The sequence below is a fragment of the Coturnix japonica genome, chromosome 8, assembly GCF_001577835.2.
Source record: "Coturnix japonica isolate 7356 chromosome 8, Coturnix japonica 2.1, whole genome shotgun sequence".
Classification (NCBI taxonomy): domain Eukaryota; kingdom Metazoa; phylum Chordata; class Aves; order Galliformes; family Phasianidae; genus Coturnix; species Coturnix japonica.
The window spans coordinates 21,590,111-21,611,008 of NC_029523.1; the positions used below are offsets into that span (position 1 = coordinate 21,590,111).

General features: G+C 45.3%; 1 protein-coding gene across 1 annotated transcript; it reads right to left on the reverse strand.

Annotated features, from left to right (window-relative positions):
- Positions 1 to 12: 12 nt before the first annotated feature.
- Positions 13 to 20,565, reverse strand: NRDC (nardilysin convertase). The gene is made up of 31 exons (XM_015870565.2): positions 20,228 to 20,565; positions 17,510 to 17,819; positions 17,244 to 17,325; positions 16,710 to 16,863; positions 15,754 to 15,827; positions 14,514 to 14,609; positions 13,488 to 13,610; positions 12,217 to 12,274; positions 11,162 to 11,235; positions 10,917 to 10,986; positions 10,446 to 10,523; positions 9,911 to 10,031; positions 9,775 to 9,833; positions 9,352 to 9,406; positions 8,475 to 8,579; positions 8,106 to 8,229; positions 7,519 to 7,605; positions 6,800 to 6,919; positions 6,228 to 6,279; positions 5,171 to 5,321; positions 4,867 to 4,994; positions 4,365 to 4,527; positions 3,984 to 4,015; positions 3,574 to 3,712; positions 3,346 to 3,393; positions 2,948 to 3,000; positions 2,753 to 2,836; positions 1,574 to 1,664; positions 1,177 to 1,293; positions 911 to 1,000; positions 13 to 645 (listed from the first exon to the last, which is right to left on the reverse strand). The coding sequence occupies exons 1-31, from the start codon at positions 20,554 to 20,556 to the stop codon at positions 448 to 450; spliced, it is 3,465 nt and encodes a 1,154-aa protein (XP_015726051.1). The 5' UTR covers positions 20,557 to 20,565; the 3' UTR covers positions 13 to 447.
- Between the last annotated feature and the right edge of the window lie 333 nt (positions 20,566 to 20,898).

Consider the following 20,898-nt stretch of genomic DNA (forward strand, 5'->3'; position numbering starts at 1 on the left):
ACTTCTTCCTTCCACAGTTAAATCGGGGTTTTATTTTATTTCATCTCCATTTTATTTTACACATACAGAAAACTTTAAAAAGCAGTGTCAGATGAATGCTTTAGGCTGCTTCTCCCACCCGCTCTAATTAATTCCTACTGCAGCATTCTTTGGGGAGATGTAACTGCTATTAAACAACCGCTACAGTGCTTGGAATGATGCACATGAACAGAGCAGCAGCCCCTGCCTGCACACAGCTGAAGAAGGGAGAGCTCTCCTTCCTCTCCTGCTGGAGGCTGGGGGTGTGTGGGGCTGTGCCTGTGCTGAGGGGGTGACTGAAAACCATGTGAAGGAAACTTCCTTCCCACAGCTAATATTACAGCCCTGTTTAGTAAAAATAAATAGGTTTGTAATATTGGTTGCAGAAAGCACCTGTGTTACGCGGTACTGCAGGGCAAGATGTCATTTTTATTTTAAGATTTTATGGTAAGGGAGAACATTCAGAGTTGATGTGTAAGCTTTGATGTCCTTGATGGAAGTGACATCAGCCATCAGGGAGGAGGGGGGCAAGAAATTAAGATGAGGTATTTCACCAGATGAAGAGTTCTGTGCTTCTGAGGCAGATGAAACCTCTGCATCCCCTTCGTGTTTTCCACATCCAACCACCTGGGAAAAAAGTTGCCATATAGAAAAAACTCGGGTCTAAGCTTCTATAATATGGATCTCTGTGTTCATCTGCCTGAAAATTAAGTATGGATGACTTAAATGCAATCCAGGAGCCAGTATTAGATAGGTGAGTAATATAACCTGGTGTGTGGATGGAAAGCAGTGAGCCCATGGCTTCTCCTACTGCACAGCATTACTGAGACCTTGGAAGTCACCAAGTGACATTACACAAGTTGGCAGCACTGAGCTGAGTGGAACTACTCACGTGTACGCTGAGCACTTTCTTCTTGCTGCTTCTGTGAGTCTGGAACCAGGAGACCAGGTCTGATTTTGTAACAGACTTCAGTGCTTCTATCTGAAACCCAAAGGAATGAGGTTCTAAATACAGCAATCACGATTTTAGAAGTAACAGTGGTTTCCCTTAGACCTTTTAAAAGCACCACGTTTACAATCCATGTGGTGCTGGCAGCATAAGTTCCACTGTGTGCATCTGCAGCTTGAACGGGGCTGTGTGCAGGGATTCATACCCACCTCCCGGGCGAGCCGGTCAAAGAGATACTGCTGTGTCACAACTTCATTCCAGTTCCTGTCCACTTCTTCTCCAAGGTGGGAATCCTCACATTCTTTAAGCTTTATCAAAGCTGTAACCTATGCGTGGGACGTGGGGAAAGTAAAGGTTCAGAGGGTTTAAATATCATCCTTACTTTGCAACCTTATCAACCATCACCTTTACTAAGTTAAAAGAAAATCCAGATTACATTAACAAGTCAGTTCCTTGCTTTCAGAGCAACTGCTCAATGCAAAGAGCAACACCCAGGACATCAACAGGAGTCCTTTGTTTAGAAAGCCTCAGAAATGCACCAGGTTGGTGTCACCAAACCCTCCAAGTGTCATTTGGAATAAAAAGCTTTTTAGGTTTGATCTTTACCTGGGTGCTAAAAGCTTCTTCAGTTAAATGCTTGATTTTGTCTCCAAAGCAAGAAAGGAATTCCTCTATTTTCTTGTCAACCAGTTCAGAGCTAAACAAGAGTCAAATAATTGTATCAGCTCAGGCAGGAAAAACAAGAAAGAAATGCTATGGCACACACAGGGCTTTCCCACACTCCCAGAAGCCCACACAGCCACAAAAACCAACTCGTCTGTTCTGATCCTCCACTATAAGGGAAACTAGTGCTCTGTACTAGGGACTGCTCAAAGGCAGGGACCTCGCTGAGCCAGAAGGAACAGCTGCTGCAATGCAGGGACTGGGCTGCAGCGCAGCCAGCAGCAGCAATGCTCTGTCAGGACCCAGCTGCAGCCATCAGCCTTTCACTGAGATGAACCAAAATGTCACGGCAATGGGTTGTGGGGGTCATAATGTACAGACCTCCATCAAAGACACAGAGCTCATATCGTAATGTAATCGCTGGAGGTAGCACTACTCTGTGCGTACTGAGCTCTCCCAGATACAGAAGCAGTTTGTTAAGTTGCAGATTTTTCATATCCCCATCAACGTGTTTTTTGCTCCAGCTCTGAACAAAACCCCAACACTGTTCAGGCACCTGAAGGTGTGAGCTGGAAGAAACGTTACATGGAACCTGCTTGGTGACAGCAGCTGTGTGGGGAGTCAGAGCAGCGGGATGCTCTACTTAGTCCTTGAGTTATTCTTCCCTAATGAAGTTAGGACTGCTGCAGTTTTACGAGGCTTAAGGCTATTGCTTTATTTAGGTGTTGTTCTCCAGCGATGGCTGCATCTGTCAGCGGTGTCACAGCTAAAGCAATGACTGCTCTTCTCTGACATTCCCTTTGGGCTCTTACACAACTGCCCTCATACAGCCAGGCCAGGGGCCTGAGACAAACACCTGTTAATGCGACCAACTGAAATGGGAGCAGATGAGCTCCATGTAACCTCAGGAACAGCTGGATGTTGTATAAATACACCATAAAATACAGCAGGGGAATCCGGACACATCATTAGTTTCATCACTTGCTGCACCCATGACCACGGTATTTTCAGTGTCCTGAATACACACAATATCTGCTGCCCACCCGTTCGGTAGCACCCCACACACATCCTGCTCTCACAGCTTTCTTACTCAGCCCGCAGCAGCTGCGCTTCCACACCTACTTGTACTTGGTTGCCTGCGTTGCTACTGTGACGGAGAAGCCGAGGATCCCTGAAGTGTTCCTGCAGGTGGGGTACACGTGGTAGCTGTAAGAAACAAAGGGGAAACTCAAGTCATTCCACAAGTTCAATTACATTACATCTCCATTCTTTACATCCCCCACAGGTGTGTGGGAGCTGCACCCACAGGGAACTCACCCCAGGGTTTGCTTGGTTCGCAGGAAGTCAAAGCAGGGCTCTTCCATGTGCATCTGAAACAAAGCACAACCGTGTCACCACAGCCGTGGTGCTCCCCTGCAGCCACCACTGAGCCTCAATACAGAAACAGGATCACAACACAGGAAAACAAGTGCTGCCCTTCCAGCTGCACCCAGGGGACAAAGGAGGCTCTCAGCCTAAAACTCTCCCCTCTGCCCTGCAGTGCAGCCATTTGGGTATCCCACCCCAAACACTCACAGTTTGACTCGGAATAAGCAACAAATTCACACTGTGACCTTTGTTAGATATTCACTGTCCTCTCTGTCCATATCTTAGTTCTAAGCACTATCTGCAGGTAGGAACATTTCATGGGCTTTAGGACATGACCTGTAACTTACCACAAGCAGCTCCATAAGGGTGTATTCCCTGAGGCTCCTGGCACCTGACTAGAAAGAAAGAAAGTGAAGAATTCAGGGTGATTTCATGGACTCACACAGATTAAGGGGACAACTTTGGAGCACTCTGTAACATCTGTGTACAGGAACCAGCCCCAGGACACGAGCACAACTGCTGCACCAGGAGCTACCAGAGCTGTCAGGGCAGCACACACTGGGCTGACACACTACCTGGTAATACACGGTCACTTCAGAGTTGGCATCGCCTCTGTTGAGTGTTTTCACCTTGCAGAGCAGGTGCGTGTTGGGCAGATCCACCACCCGGAACTGCACAGGGCAGGGATGGGCCAGCGGAGCAAACTGCAGCTTCCTGAAGGGAGCACAAGCAGTGAAGTGTCAAACACCCAGCCAACACAGCACCCAGACCTTCCATGCTCAGACTGCCATTATTTTCCCCCAAAATAATCTTCCCCAAACCAGAACAAAGTGCTGCCTGTGCTGCTGTGAGGAATGGGCACCTGCACGGAGTGCCAGCAGCGCGGGGTCCCAGGAGGGAGAAGGGAGCTTTCACTCCAGCCCCACCTCCAGAAAATAACTTGATTATAGTTACCACAAGCACAGTGTAGGAGTCAGATACTCACTGAACAACATAATTCAGGAAATCCTTTGCTTCCTAAGAGAGAAAATAGGGTTTTTATTCAGAAGAGAATTGCTAGCCACAATTCAGAGCCACACATCAAAGCACACAACATGAGGAAAGTGACCCCAGCTGCAAAGAACAGCTGAGCCCCCTCAATCCCCACTGCTTCACGTTATCCCAAGTCCCTCTGGACACCTCTGCACCTGGAGGCTTTATCCCTGTGAGCACTCCTGAGCTGCTGGGGATGAAGCTGCCCTGCACCAACAGCTGGTACAGAAAAGGCCACAAACTTGCAGGTGAGATTAAAGACTGTTTGCAACAGTGCTTAAGTCCACTCCAAAAACATGTTCCAGTGTCCACCAGCTGCAGAAGCTCTACTTACTCTGCTCGTGAAGTTTCCTTGCACAAGACCCTCCACAAAGAGTTGTGACTTGAAAGCCTTGACAAAGGATGAGAGAGCTTCAATGGAAAGGCCCTTCATCAGCGTCTGGTACTTGTCTATCATGGACCACCTGCCGTGTTCTAAAATCAGGAGACGGACATCCCTGCAATAAACAGAAGGAAAACAAAACCACGAGTCACCAGGAGCTGTTTAATGTGACCAATCCCACTTCTGACACAGGAGCACACAGGAGATGGTACTAGAGCACCACTGCGCTCTCACCCTGCCCTGCCTCAGCCCCTGCTGCTGGCTGCTTCACAACAGCAGCTACCTGCAGCTCTGAGCCTCGTGTTTGATACGCTGGCTGCGGAGCTGCCTGAGCAACCAGAGCCACGAGCTGCCCTGGAACAAACCTCCCCCAGCACAGAGCAGTGATTCCTGGGCTCTGTGATCAACCTCAACAACTGCAGTGCAGCCTCTTTTACACTCTCCCAGAACTCACTTGGCCAGAGTCTCAGGCTTGATAAGGATATTGAAGTACGTTTTCTTCAGCTGCTCTGTGATCATTTCAAAAACTGCTGGAGTGAAGCTGAAGTCGGTCAAATAATCAATGATGAGCTGAAACAGAAGCTGTGAAGACATGACAAGTCATTTCTCTGACAAGCAAGTTAGAATTATTCCAAATATAATATTAACAGAAAAAAAAATCATTTGATCAGCATAAAAGACACTAAAGCACATTCCTCAATTCTGCTCGATATTCTTCACTAAGGAATTCCTCAGCAAATCAATTAATTAGTACTTACAGGTAGTTTATGATTGAATCCTTTCACTCGGATGATTAAGCCGTGCTCTCCAGCCACCAGCTTGTATTCCAGTTGGGCAACATCTGCTTCATAAGCCGGTTCACCAAGGTTGTGAGAAAGGATGTTCACAAATGTATCAAACAACACGATGCTGCACACAGAAAAGGGCAAAGGGTGAACACTGAGGGTTTTCAGCTCGGTTGTACACACAAGAAATTCTCCAACAGAAATGGAAACCTCAGCAAAATGAGACTCAAACCAACTTTTAACAGCTCTGGAAATACACAGAGGATTTCCCTGCACCTAAAATGCACAACTTAAGACTTATTTTGACATTCAACTGTTCTTTGCAAGGAATGATCCCAGCTTCACGTGTCATAGGATTACTTCAGCATAGGAACACACACTGTAACAACACCTGAACGAGATCATTGTCTAGCAAGACAGAAACTGATACGCTACAGCAGATCAGCCTGCAATGTGGGCATTGCCGTCCTGTCTCAAACTGACAGAATTTTGTTGCTGCCTGGATTCCAACTCAAAAAGCAATAAATAAATCATTTCTCAAACACTCCTTGTGCAGGTCTCAGCAGGCCAGGATAAACCACTATGAGATTTGCTGCAGACAGCAATGCCAGCCTAAGATTAGCCAAGGCACAGTGTGTGCAGAGCTACAACCTCGAGTCTGTGCAACACACGGATCCAGACGGTGGCATTATGCTCCTCCCCTGCTCCTGGAGGCCAAGATCCTGGATCAGGCCATGACTGAGCTGTCTGCAGGACCAGCTCCTCCCCCAGCACTTCCTGCTGGCACACACACCAGTTTTCCTACAGCTCACACAGGGGATTAACACCATGAAGTGCGCACACTCCCATCCACTACAGCAACTGCCTGCTGCAAAACCACCCCTGCCGAGTGACACATAAACTACAACAAATGCTAAGAAAAGGAAATCCTATTCAATTCCAGTTTAAAATGAGCCTCTTTTCACACCATTTCACTACGTATGGCACTATGGTTACCCTGCACAGCACGCACAAGTAACACGGCCCTTACTTCTCTGCAGACCGCTGTATCAACGGAGAGATCAGATGGAAACGAACGTAACCTGGTGGGGAAAGGAGACCTCAGTGAGATTCTGTATACAAAGTGACAGCTTCCCAAGGTCAAATCTTATTCCATCACATTGTTCTATGGTCACAATTCAAATCTAATGGAATTGTCACTGAGTTATAGGAATGTATTTTTGCTTATAGTAAGTCATAAATAAACGCCTTCTTTTTCACTCCAAAATCTTTCCTTAAAAATAAGAACTGTTAGGAAACACAAAGCCAAACTTCATAGGACATGTATTCTGTCCATAACAGGACTCTCCGAAGCCAACATTTTCAATATGTTTTGGTGATTCCACTTTTTAACCTGAGGGATCTGCAGGGTTTCTCAGTTGCAGGGTGGTTTACTCACTCCTGTTGTATTGTAGCCAATGAACGTGTCAGAAGGACCATGGAAGAGCCAGCAGTAACACTTGAGCTTAAAAGGTGAAGGCCTACATGAGTTACTGCCCTTCAAATAAATTCCAGCAGGTAGAAACAAAGGCTGTGTAACCTCCCGAAGCTCACAGCATTTACCTTTGGGGATTTTGAACTTATCATCCTTCCTGTACCAGAGGCAGCCTTGCTGTGTGCTCACTGCTTTCACAGGATATTCTGTGTCTGGGCAGTCAGCAGCCTTCAAAGCAAAGTCCGTGGCTGGCAGAAATCAAAACCAAACCAAAAGCACAAGTTAGTGGCTTTCACAGACAGCCAAAACACATCACAGTCTTCAAAATTATCAGTAAATACATTCTTCTCCTCCCTGTTTGCTACATTATACGTGACAGAAGCTGCTTCCCTGGGCCCAAAGAACATTCATTTTTCAGTTGCCCAACAGAATACTGGCTCACAAGCTGCACAGAAGGGTAACACTATGCTCCATATAGGCTGTAAATTATGGCTCTATGTTCTATTTGGTTTTGGCAACAAACCCAGATGCTATTTACTTTCAAAAACAGCAGATTACACAAATAAAATTCCCCCTCGTAGGTGCCCACAGTCTGTGTTAGTTCTCGCTGACTGTGGGGGATCTGTTGGTGTCGTACAATATTTAAGTTCACACTCTTTATAAAGTCAGTTTTCCAACTTACACATAAAAGGTTATTTAATAAATGGGAATTCTGTTCACCCAAATTTTATTTAAATTTGCAAAAAAAAGCTGATGTTCAGATGGAAATAAAGATCACTTCTACATTAACCATATTAACCTCTCAAATAAGTTACCAGAAGATTCCATCCATGCTCAGGTGCCTTACCTATATATTTGTTCTCTTCTGGAAGGTGTAAATCCTGATTTAACTCAAAGTCACTGGCCCATAAATCACTCCAGTACTTGTCAATATCTATTAATAAATATGAGATAGATTTAGTTCAGCAGGAAGTAATGCTTTCCCATTTCCCAGGTCAGTCACCTCCTCTCTTAGCTCCTACTATCTCCACAAACATCTGCACCATTCCTTGTGTCATCTGTTTCATTGTGACTTTTTCTAGCTCCATTTCTAACAGTTCCCGTGGAACAGGACTGAAGCAATCTTATTCAGAAGTAAATCAAACCTGCCCAAATTAGTGATCCAGGTTCCAAGATGCCCTGTCCCCCATTATTTGTGCTTATTTCTCTGTTCAGCAGCTGACCTGCAGCCAAGCAGATCACTGCCACCTCACACTTACAAAACCAGGGAGCAGGAACCAAAAGATACCCAAGACCCACTGCAGGGCAGGACGACTTGACTAATGACAAAGTCAGTTTCCCACTGGGGATTCTCACCCCTGCTCCCATGTGGTTTGTTTTGAGCTGCTCAGATGCACAAACCAGGCGCTCTTTATGTTTCAGCCATTGCTTTACCTTCCATGCTGTACTGTGTTCCAAACCACCTCTCCTTTAGGTGACACTGGCCCTCGTTGGCTGCAGACAGCAGAACAAGGTTGGCCCTCTGAGGACTGAGCTGGTTAAGGGCATCGGCAATGATCTGTAATTTCAACACAGTGCTTCAGTTCACACACAGCTGAGACTCCTTCATCTCATGTATGAAGAACAAGACATCACAACCTTACACGCACAAAACTCGTTTCTTAAGTATTTAAAGTGACTCAATAAATACAAAACCTCTGCCTGTAATATGCCTAATTATACGTCTACATATGCCTGCATTATATAATAAGCCCATGTTTTCCTTACATCGAAACACATAATCAGAGTTCAAAGAACATTCACCTCTGGCTTGTACTCAAACAGGAGTTGGTCTCCTGTCAGAAAATCCTCCTTTGGATACAGCTGCATGTTCTCACAAAGGCTTTCCACGTAATCGACGGGATCTGTCTGAAAACAAATAAGTAAAGCTATTTTTTGCATAACCAAAAGTTAAAATATCAATTTCCTGGTCTGAGCAGATCTTGGAGTGGTCACGTATGTTGACTGTGAGTTACATGTTGAGTCTGGGATGGCATTTAGTTTTTCATGCTTTGCTAACAAATTCATAGGAGCTGTATTGCAATAATAAGTAACGCCACGCTACACTTTAAAAATGCACCTGACAATTAGTGAGAACTCATCCCAATTAAAACAATGTGCTGCTCCGTTATGCATTACTTTGGGTTGTCGGTAGCAATCCCTGCTGTCTGCACCACCTGCAACTATCACTGTCCTCTGTTATTCAAAGGCCACTCAAGACACTCAATGTTCTCCACCTGCTCTTCTGAAGGCAGAGCTGCGGATGGAAGGATTTGCTACAGATGATGCTTCCAACATCCTGACACTCAGCACTGGCAGCAGTAAAAGTGCCTGACCAGATTTGGAGCATCTAGAAAGAAAAATATCTCCATTTCCAATATTGCATGTTCTATTTCTTTTTGTACTTGTTGCATTTGTGTACATTAAAGAAATCAGAAAAGAGCTTAGAATGGAGAGAATGAAAAGAACACGGACCTGTCGAGGAAAAAGCTTTCTGTAAAGCACAGCCCCGTTAATTTAAGGGCATTGTCTGTCTGTTGTTGAATAGAACTTCAAAAATATGGTTCAAAATTTAAAAAGCAATAAAATAAATCCTTTTTATGCTTTACCTACATGCCAACAGAAAACAGTGGGTGAATACCTGTTCCTGGTAGTGAAATTCATTCGCTTCAATCTTCTGGATTTCTTCCCATATTCTGTAAATGAGGGAGGAAGGAATGCCAAACAGACAGCAAATCAATGCAAAGAAACACCACAACTCCACAGCCTTCCACAGATCTGCCTTAACACATCTATTAAACCAATGCACAAGTACACCTTACATCTACACTAGTTTACCTTATTGAAATTAGCAATCAAAAACAATAAATCCAACTAGAACCACTAAGCATGACCTTTTAATAAACTCATTAAACTTCAATACAGGCACATTTCCCACACAGACAAGCTCTCCTACTGACTAGTTTATGCCCCAGGGACCCACCAAAACATGCAAGCTCTACAAACAGAAGGTTAATGGGGAGGGAGAATCTTGCCAATAGCAGATGGAATGGCAAACACTTGCCTTTTATCTGGCCCTCTTTGCTGCAGCATCTTCACGTACTGGAACACAACATGGGCCACCTGCAGGCAGAAAGGAATGGATTACTCTTTCCATCCAGTAGGAAAACAGTAGGAAATCCAGTTGCAGTCTATCATACCTCATAGAAATGTTTGTAACCTTCATCAGTCAAAGTTACAGAAATGCTGAAGATGGAGTATGTGGAGTTCTGTTCAAATCCTGTCTCACCATTTCCTCCATATAACGCAAGAGCCCAAAATCTATGGAAGAGTTAAAGGCATTTATTAATAACCCATTTCAGCTTTATCGAAGCTTAGTTACAATTTGCACATCATTACTTTATTTCAGTGCCTTTCAACCTATTTCCAGTTCACACCAAGTTTTTCAACATAGAAAGGTAAACCTCGGGATACAGAACTTAAGAAAGAGAGCAAAAAAACCAAATCACCTTTTGGAGTTCTCTTAAAAATCAGGCATGGTGTTACTGGTCCACCAAACACAGACCAGAAACCACTTATATCACTAGAAAATACATTAAAAAAGGCAGACTAGAACTGACTTCATATATATATACACACACACCCTCCTATATATGAAACATATATATACAAATCAGTTTGCTTTTATTTTAATCACACCAAAGCACTTAGTTATTATGCTTAAGAAATACATACTTTTTCCTAAGAAAAGAAAGGACGCTGCCTTTGCCTTCATGCCCCACCAACCAGGAAATATAATGAAGCGGCTTCACTCTAGAAGAGAATTTAAAAGTTAAACGCCATGAGGTGATACTTTTTACAGCAAGAATTCAAATTGCTGCACAAACAACTGCAAACACACTGACTGTGCCTTCATAACAAGCACTGCATTTCCAGGTAGCACCAGGGTAACAAGCTAAGGACGTGGGAGTTCAGAACCCGATGGCTGCTATGAGTCATGAGGAATGATGTGAAATCAGCTGTGTATCAATGCCACTCAATTTATAAAAATAATCATATTTGCACCAGTTTAATTCATTTTAAAAGTGTTCTTCCAGCTGACCCAAATCTGTAGCACACACAAGTGTGATTCTTTGGCTTCTTGGGAAAGGCAATACAATTATTTACAACAAGCACAGGAGAAGGAAAACACAGCAGCACTTTTACCTGTAATACTCCTCCTGTGGGGGAAGTGCCCAGGTGATACTCAGTGAATGAACTTTCCTGATTGGAACAACTAGGCAGAAACAAACGTACTGAGTATAAATACATAATCAGGAATAGAAATTTAAAGTAATGCAGGAAGAACAGTTAAATGTTAGTCAGAACCAAACGATTACTTAAACTTTCAAAAAGCAGAGGAAACATGCACCCATGTATTCAAAATGTTGTAACCGATCTACTTTACTTACCTCTGTAAAGCTTGTGAAATTCTGGCGTGTCAAAAGGCTGAGTCAGATGGGCAAAGCTGGGCTTGGGCAAACCACTTGAAAGGAAAATGACAGCATGGTGTTAACAGGGAAGACTGGAGGCTACACTGAGAAAACCCCTTGAGTCAGCACACACAGCTCTGAAGCAAGGAAAGCAGAACAGCAGACAAGCAGAAAATGGCCCTTAACAAAGAGTGCAGTTCAGGACTCACCCAACCCAGCTGGAAGGAAACCCATCATTCACTTGCACTCCCCACACAACTGAGTAATTACCCAAGATTTAGATTAACTCATCAACTCTTCTCTCTCCTTCTCTCCAAGGCAGTAACAATAAAGAGCTCGCTTTCCTAACAGAAGGCCAACAGCAGCAGCAAACTTTCCCCAGCCTCAGATTCACAAAGGCCAGCCACACTGCCTTGTGTGGAAAGGGAGTAAGAGAAGGATGGGGGTCAGAAAGACAAACGTGTCTCTGTATAGCACCAGACACAAGTGCATTTCCTAATCGCTAGAGAGGTAAACATCACACAAAAGCAGAAACTGAAAGAGAAAATTAAATGCTTTCCAAGTTAGTTAAGCCTCTGCAGAACACACTTTTTAGATAGGGCACTGCAAGAGAGTTACTAAATATACGTAAGTACTAATCATTTGCCACCCTCATGACATTAAAAATCTGAGAAACTGAATTTATTTTGCTCTTAATTACTCTTGGCATAAAGCAAATAAAAGGAAGATAAAATGACAAACTAGGTTTAAGTGATTCACGGTAAAATAGAGGCACGAACATAAATTAAGCAAACACGGTTGAGTCAGCACTGCACAGTGTGCATGTTCAGTGAGTGCTGTGTGTAAACAAAGTCTGCCTGAAACAACCAATGTCAGCCTTCAATTTTCAGAGCTGTCCATTTTCTGGATAAGCAGATGTTAATTTCCTTAACGTTTCCATTAAGAGATACGAAAAACAAACCACCAAAAACAGTCATTCTAAGCGTGGAGAGTGTTATAATTTGCAATGCCTTTACATATCATAAAAATCTTACTTATTTGGGATCTCGGAGAAGATTTCTGTCACCCACTTTTCCAATGTATCCAGTGTTTCTATTAAGGAAGATAAAAAAAGGAAGATAAATGTAATTTCCTGGAGAACTAAGCCAGATTCCTCACCCTATCTCACGTTATTTTAAAGAGGCTCTAATTCAGCACACCTGAAAATTGCAACGTTCTAAATTACCAGCTTTAGGAGAGTCAACCCCACTGAAATACGTCTTAGGTCACACCTGTTTTTGTGTAATCTCCTGAGAAGTCAGCATCAGACAGTCGGGACTTGAAGTGTAGCTGGTGTGACTGGGAAAGAATTGCTGACTTTGGGATCTGCCAAACCAGCAGTTCCTGCAGGCTCACCCCATCCTCCTCCGTCCCGTACAGTCAGCAGCTCTCACACATAAATGCAGTGCTACAAATTCATTTTCCCCATCTCCTTTTCTATAGAAGATGCATTAAAAACCCAAAGCTTGATTTTTTCAATAACCAGAGTGATTATTATAGTAGTGTCTAATGCCCTCTGTTTACAGTCTAACCAGAAAATAAAAGCATGGGAGAAAAGGAGAATAAGCAGCTCAGAAATCACCCCCTCCATCTTACAGACAGAAACTGGAATCAGGTTTAGGCATTCAGCAAACCCCCTCAGCACAAATCTGACTTGACTGTACATAGCTGTGTTTTCAGCACGGCTCTATACTACAAAATGAACTTCTAAGCAACTCCTTTCCTTTTGTCCCAGCAAAAATGGCCCTGAAGTCTGGAGTTATTTGCTGAAATTCAATTCTATTTGCAAATAGTTTTTCAGCCACTCAGAATGTAGATCTATCATCCCTAGAGAAATGTGTATTATTTTAAAACCTCCCCGAAAAAGCTCCATCCAGTACAAGACAACCAGGACACCAAGTATCATCTTCCATGGTGATTCAATATCCACAGCAGGGAAAGCAGCAGCATTAAGTCACTTAGATGGTCTGATGCTACAATCCCACGAGCTTCTCTTCTAAATACAACTTTGAGGTTTTGCCTTTTTAGTTAATATGGAACCTACACATCCATTTCAGTCACAAATTCCTCAAGAAGTGTCAGAATGACACCAACACAGCACAAATACTTAAGCTCTCATTTGGAAATCAGGCTAAAATCTGCATATAAATACTTCCTGCAGGACAGGATAATCCACAAGTTCAGCTTTACCCCAAGCCATTCTAGTTCCAAGAACACTACCCCAAGAGCAGCAATCATCTTTTCTATAGGGAACAACTGACATTACCTTTAGACTGGACAACTAAAGTCATGTAGTGAGCCGAGTAATGGCGCTGCCAGAAGTCCCTCAGTCTCGTGTAGGTATCAATATTATTCTTTATAGGCTCGTGTTTGAGTGTATCCGCATTACCTGCAAAAGTTAAAAGGTAGGTATGTATATCCTGGTTATGTCAAGGACAGATATACTGAGAAATTCTTCTCCTCTGTCACCGAGCCTTGTCATGGTGAGCACACTAAAAATACCTGTGAGAAGTTTGGAGTTAAAGGAACTTTAACTGAAGTTTATTTTTTCCAGTTCCTAGATAAAGACAGCTGATATTTCTATGAAAAGAAAGGACAAAGTCCTCCTGTATTGTCAGATCACCCACACTGTGTACTGGACAGCTCACTGACTGCCACCTGCTTGTCCTCATCAATGGAACTTACAGAACAGGGGAGGGGGAAATGAAAAAGGGGTGGAGGGGGGAAATGTGACATAGTCCATGTCACTAATGAACACTGAAAATTACCTGCATTTCAAAGCTGGATAACTCCATTCCATACTGTACCCATCACAATGCAAGTTATACACCCAGCAGTGTCATTAGAGTGAGGGAGCTCTTAGAAGGACTCTGCTGGCCAGAACAAAAAGGACAAACTTCTGCTCCCCTCACGTAACAGTGAAGGTCTGCTTCTGTAACCTTGACAGTGTATTATTTGCCTTGAAAAGCCTCACTAGACTCAAATCCAAGAATACATTATTTTTCCATGCAATTTCAACAGCAAAAGCAAGCTTAAACACGACAGAGATGAGTCAGAAAGCACCACCTTCACCTTAACAGAAAGTTACGTGATTATCTGCCTATGGCAACCTGCTTCCAACATCAGCAAAAAGCAGTAACTGCTGCTTTTATTCTTAAGGGCTTTGCTATAAAACAAATATCTGAGAAAAAAACAGTGTTTGCTGTGTTAAGACAGCTCACATCAGGGCATCTTCTAAGCATCTAAAAGTTTGAATATTATTGTTGCTGTATAACACAAATTCAAAACTTACCCCAAAAGAACTTCTTCATAGGATGTCCAGGCCTGGCAAGACTCCCAAACAGCATCTCCTTCCTGTTTGCATCGGAGGGTCTTGCTAACTGATACTCTGTTGAAGATTTTGCAGTGACAAATCTAAGAATTTGGAGTCACGTTCCCACAGAAAAAAAATAAACTCAAAACACAGACGCAGTCTAGAATATCTTTTTTTAATTGAAGATGAAATAGTAAAATAGAATAAGAAACAGGGTGTGCGAGCAGTGATCAAAGTAAGCCAAGAGGAAAAAAAAGTAATTCACTGCTGAGAAGTAAAGAAAGGGATAAAGCAGGAAAAGCACAGAAAGCTCCAGTTTGTCCTGTCTGAATGTCCTCGATCTGTTAATTTTAAGGGGAATACAAGGCCATTGGTATTCTACAGACAGGCCCTGCAAAAAAGGCCAGAGAGAGCTTTGGGTACAAAAGGGACATGAGGAAATGAGAACCGAGCAAGGTATTTCCAAAAATGCAGTTTTGCAATCCGTTTAATCCAAATATGACAGAATTAAGAATTCATCCTCTCCAATGAATGTTCTGGTAATAAGAAACATGCACTGCAGGGCTGTAAATTCACTCTTTGGATTGCACTGTTCTGCAGCCAGTTTATCACGGTGACACAGGGGTAGGCAGCACACTGCTGCAGTGTCAGCACAGGCAAAGGAGTAGAACTGCACAATGAAGGTAGCACAAGTGAAGGTGTAAAATAATGTCGAAGAAACTCCACCTTACATCACAAGACAGGTGCTTGTTTGTATGGACACTTCTTTAAATTGGACTGAGCTGCCCAGGTTTTCTTACCAGAGGACAGATGAAGCAAAAGGCTTGGAAAATACATTTGAGGCAAATCTGCATTAGGAGAAGGAGACAAGTCCAGCCACCCTGACTTATTGCACCAGCCCCAGAGGACTGGAGGGAACAGTGGGGCTATGCTGGAGCTGCTGCTGTATTGTTCACTGAGGATTACCCAGGTGTTGTGTAATTGTGCTACCAGTTACTGACTAACATCCTGAAATTAAAAATGAGCCTCTGAATGATGGCACCATGCTCAGTGTTTTTCCCACTATCAGCCACTGATATCCATGAAATTAAAAACAACACCACCACTAAGAGTTTGGTGTCTCTGTCCAATTGAATGAACTTGACTAAAAGGTAAAGGTAATCCTAACCAGAAACCAAGAAAAGATCTTTAAAAATTGGCACTTAAAAGGAACTCTTACCACTGTCCACAGCCTCAACCTCTCGGTCTATTGCATCCCTGATCATCAGCGGGTGAATAAAAAACTGCGCCCACCTATGGAAGAGAAGAAATTGTACTTTTCAGTGGGGGAACACGGGACTATCCACATTTACATCCAAGAATGATCGCAGCAGATCAGACCAACCATCCACCTAATGTGGCTCCTGGCTGTAACAGCAGCCAGCACCAGGTGCTTCACAAGGAACACGCAAGAATCCTCAGTTGTTTGGTGTGACCCCTCATTTCTGTTTCCCCTCCACTAAGTGAGCTGTTGTGACAGACTATAAGTATCTTTTCTTTCATTCTTTTTCACTTTCAAATACCTATAAGCTGGTAAAACCTCAGGCAGCACTTGGTAAATGCACAAGCCCCAGTTCTTGGCTTCATGGGAGGAATAGAGTTTGCTCAAAATAAATTCACAATGGTGTCTGCTCTCCTCCTCAGATATTACACAGTGACAGCAGACATGCCCTCGTGAATGAATAATTTCTTCCTACTGAAGGAAACCACTCACAAGGTGGGGCTGCAGCATAAGGCAGTAGGTTAAGTAATTCCTCACAAATCATAAGCACGCTTCACTGAGTAACCAGGGCTGGGTTAAATGCACCATTGTGAGGCACACACTGCACCACAACACTCCAACTATCAGCTTTACAGACTACACTGAGAAACAGCAAAGTCATAACCCAAGCCCCAGTTCCAAAGGACAGAGCTTCCAGAGGATGATTCATCCACCAGGGCTCCATGAGCACTGAGAGCAGCTGTCACCTTGCCCAAGATATCTCCCATCACCAACACTACAAGCTTAGAGGTGGCAAAATTATCCAAGAGCCACAGGCAATAGGATTTACACATGGATCCTAAACAATCCTACAGCAGGCTCTGGATACATGCACCAACTCCATTAACAACAAAGCACCAGTTCTGTAAAGTTACCTATCGAGGGCTTCTTTGAAGTACTTCCTCTGCACATCGAACTGGAAGACGGTCCGCTCGCAGTCAGTGGAGGCGTTGTCACTGCCCCCGTGTTTCTTCAGGAATGCATCAAACCCATTCTCATCTGGGTACTTCGAACTGCCCATAAAAACCACTGCAATGGAAATCAGGAGAGTTACCACAAACTAATATTAGCATTTTAAGATGCCTCATCAGAAACTTTCTGAGGTTTCTGTACCTGTGCTGTGTGTTTACCATCTGCTGCTACAGAGAAAAAGGTTTATAAAACCACACGTAACGTTTCCCTCCACATTTAACAGAAGAGCGTGCATTAAGGCATGGCCTGATAAATGACGAGACACCTCCTTCCGCATTAAGAGCTCCCAACTAAGGCACGATTTTCATACAAGGACAAATTTATCTAACTAATAAAAATAAATGCCAGGTAGCTGAAACACAAAGTACCAGAGGAATTCAGAGCCAGCTAGCACTCATTCTGCACTTGGAGAAGACAAAATAAGAGCAGATACGTACTGTGTTCCAGGAAGTGTGCTAATCCAGGCAGATCTTCAGGATCAGAGAAGCTGCCAACGGCAACGCACAGGGCTGCTGCAGACTGAGGAGATACAACAGCTTCAGTAAAAGCTGCTTTGAGAAACATTCCAGGAAAATGGCAGATGCATGAGACAAATCAACTGGCACAATAAAAAGAACGAGTCTGAATGCCTAATCACGAGGATTCAGAGCACAAGGAAGCTGTCAATAACACTTTTTTCCACCTTATTGCTTTAAATACACACCTGCTTTTCTGTGCAGCCTCTCTTTCTCGTCTCTTCCTTTTCAGCCAGCTCTTCTAATTCACTGTCATCGGGATCATTGAAATCCTCATTACCTTCTTCACTGTCATCATCCTCATCCCCCTCATCGCAGTCCTCATCAAAACCTTCTCTCCCATCTTCAATCTCTGCTCCAGAGTCATCTTCATCACTTTCCCCTTCAGATTCATCCTCCTCCTCCTCGTCTTCTGAAGATAACGCACATGGGGCATCATCCAAGTAATTCAAATCCGAAATTAAAAGTGCACATAAGCCATTCTGCAGTTTGATATACCTGAAAGAACAATTATTTGCAATGGATACACCCGGCTCCCAAATCCTAATGTTCAGATGCATTAACATTTCTGCATTTCCCATAACAGTTCTGTCTTTTTTAACTGAGATTTCCTGATAAAATAGAAGCAGCGAAGGAAGGCAGCTCTGCAGTGGAAAAGTACAAAGACTACTCTGATATTTAACAGCTAAAAGTGTAAGGAGCGAGCAGCTACAGGCAGAAACAAAAGCTCTTCTCCCTGCAGTGCTCAAGACATTGATTTAGGCTTTTATGCCTCTCTCTGAAACAGACAAGCTACTAACACCTGCTTACAGAAAGGCTTTATGGACCCAGAACACGTGAAACCAAACATCAATAGACTACCATGCTTGGCATCTCATCACATAGATTACACGGATTATCTAAGATATTTGTTTATGCCTCAAAGTAGGCCATGGAGACTCCATTTTATTTGATTTTACCAATGCTTTCTATCAAATGGGGTACACAGACTTGGCAGACGTGTTAAAAGGACACATCTCCACAACCCCAACAAGACACAGTGGCTTGGGTGGACTGCTATCAAGAATCAACTCACACACGTCTCTGTGTGCACATACATAGATGCGAATATACCAATACGTGTTATAAAGTGCGTACACTTGTCTATAATCTTCTATCCAGCACCACTCATCCAATCATAGTGCTGCCAACTGCAGAAATACAGCAGTTCTGGATCCAGAAATCACTTGACCCCATCTAAAAAGCAGCAGTGTCTGCTCCAGTTTAAAGCCCAGAGACATCAAACCCTGGGGGCGTTCAAGACCAGGCTGGATGGGGCCCTGGGCAACCTACACTAATGAGCAGCAACGCTGTGCACAGCAAGGGGTCCTGAACTGGGTGGGCTTAAAGATCCCTCAAGCCACTCAATGGAAATAACCCACAGGCCCATCCCACTTCATAGAGAAATGTGATCCACAGAGCAAGGCTGAGCCGGAGGAGAACGTTGCATGTGGCCACTGTGTTAATGAGGCAGCAGAAATTTCAGAGCAGATTTGCACATCAAGCTCCAGGTAAACAGACAAACCATCAGCTTGAAAATGGCACAGACAGCTATGGAATGTCATGGGCAGGTGTGGAGCAAACTGCAACAAGAAGTTCTGTGTCAAAGAATCACACTTCTTAAGACTACAAAACATTTAATAGATGTGATAAGCTCATAAATTGTGACTGCTCTGGCCCCGTGTTTCCTAATCACTAATGCCTGACCTGCACACAGCAGCACCACAGGTCCCATACAAGCAGGTGAAAGCACACCTGCATTTCTGTTCATTGAAACCACAGAGCAGGGTGTAATGTACAGAAGTGACTGACTGCAGGAGGTGCAGACAGTGCTGAGATGTCTGGGCACAAAGCCCATCACCCACGTGTCCCAGAGATCTGGGATGGAGCAGGGTGTTTGTAGCACACACGTCACATCACGCAGCTGCAGCACTTCTGAATGCACAGCAGAGTCCCGGAGCCAGCAGCACTGGGCACTGAGCTGCTTCAGCCATGGAGGATGCCAAGCAGGAGCTACACAGTGTAAGACTGATGCCCCCAGATAAATTAAAACAACTGTTTGGTACATTACACATCACCACCAATTTATGAGCAGAAGAGAAACAGAGTACGTGCATCATCCAATCTTCTGTCTTTAAATCTCAGTTTGAAACACAGTTCTTGGAGCAAGGCCTGCTTTGCTTCCAGTAGTGATGAAGTTCCCTGCCCTGAGGGCAGTTGTGCATCTGTGCCGCACAAGGCTCATCTGTGTAGAACACAAACCAACCCAACCAGACACAGCTCCTGGCTTCCACCTGAAACCACCTGTTATACACAGGGTTTCTGACAGACCTCGGTGTTCATTAATCCCACGGCACATGTAACTGCGCTCTGCAGTCCCACGCACGCAGAGGAGGCCCCCGAGTGTCAGAACACACCGCAGCGATACTGCCCGAGCTCCATCCCCGTTACAGGCAGCAAATAGAAGGTTCCTGGGCCGGCAGCCCCTGCAGCGCGGAGCTCAGCCCCGGGGAAACGGGACAAGAAGGGAGGAGTCAAACTCCGTCATGGCCAATGGAGCAGCGCGTCCAGCTGGGAACTGACCGGCCAACGTCACCGAGCGCCGGGCGGGACGCGGCGCACAGCGCACGGGTGGAGCCGGGGCTGCGGCCCACACACACAGCGCGACACGGGCCGCGAGATGCACCGGGACCGGCCAACAAACGGCAACGGCGCGGTGTCACCGTGACTGAGACACGCGATACAGCCCGGAGCTCAGCAGGGAACGGCTGGGGGCGGGCACGGAACGCGGCTCAGCCCGGACACACTGACACAGGCCGTGATGCTCCTTCCCCCTCCCGGTCCCCCCGCCCCGTCCCGCTGCTCACCGGTACTGCTTGGGGTCGCTGGGGGATTTCACGATGTCGGGGTCGCCGCTGTTACCGCCGAGCTCCCCGCGCTCCTCCTCCTCCCCGTGAGGCGAACGGCCCCCGGCGTCGCGGCCGCTCGCCCCGACCTGCTGCCCCACGCTGAGCTCCGGGCAGCCGAACTCGGACGCCGCCCTGGTCCTGCCCGGCATGGCCACGGCCCAGCAGCGCCACAGCCACCGGGATGAGCCGCGAACCGGCGCTGCCGGCCGGGCCCGCTCACAGCCGGGCCGCGCCAAGCGGCACCGCCGAGCCAAGGCCGCCAAGAGCCTGCGCGGGACACTGCGCATGCGCCGCTGCCGCCCCGCCGCCGAGCAGGAAGGGGCGGTGACGGTTACCGCGGGGACACGCGACCAACCCGGACCAATCGTGGGGCAGCGCTCGGTCGGAACGCGCTCTGATTGGCTGAAGGAACGCGGGTGGGGCGGGAAAAACCGCCTTCCTTCGTTCCCTTCAACGACTGGACCGAGCACACGCCGCTCGAGCCTGACGCGACCAATCAGCGCGCGCAAAGCTGCAAAGCAGTGCGCGGTGCAAAGCGGCAGTGAGCGCCGTGCACACACCGAGCGCCGTGCACACACCGAGCGCCGTGCACACACTATGCACGGTCCGTGCTGCGGGTGCTCCCGTTT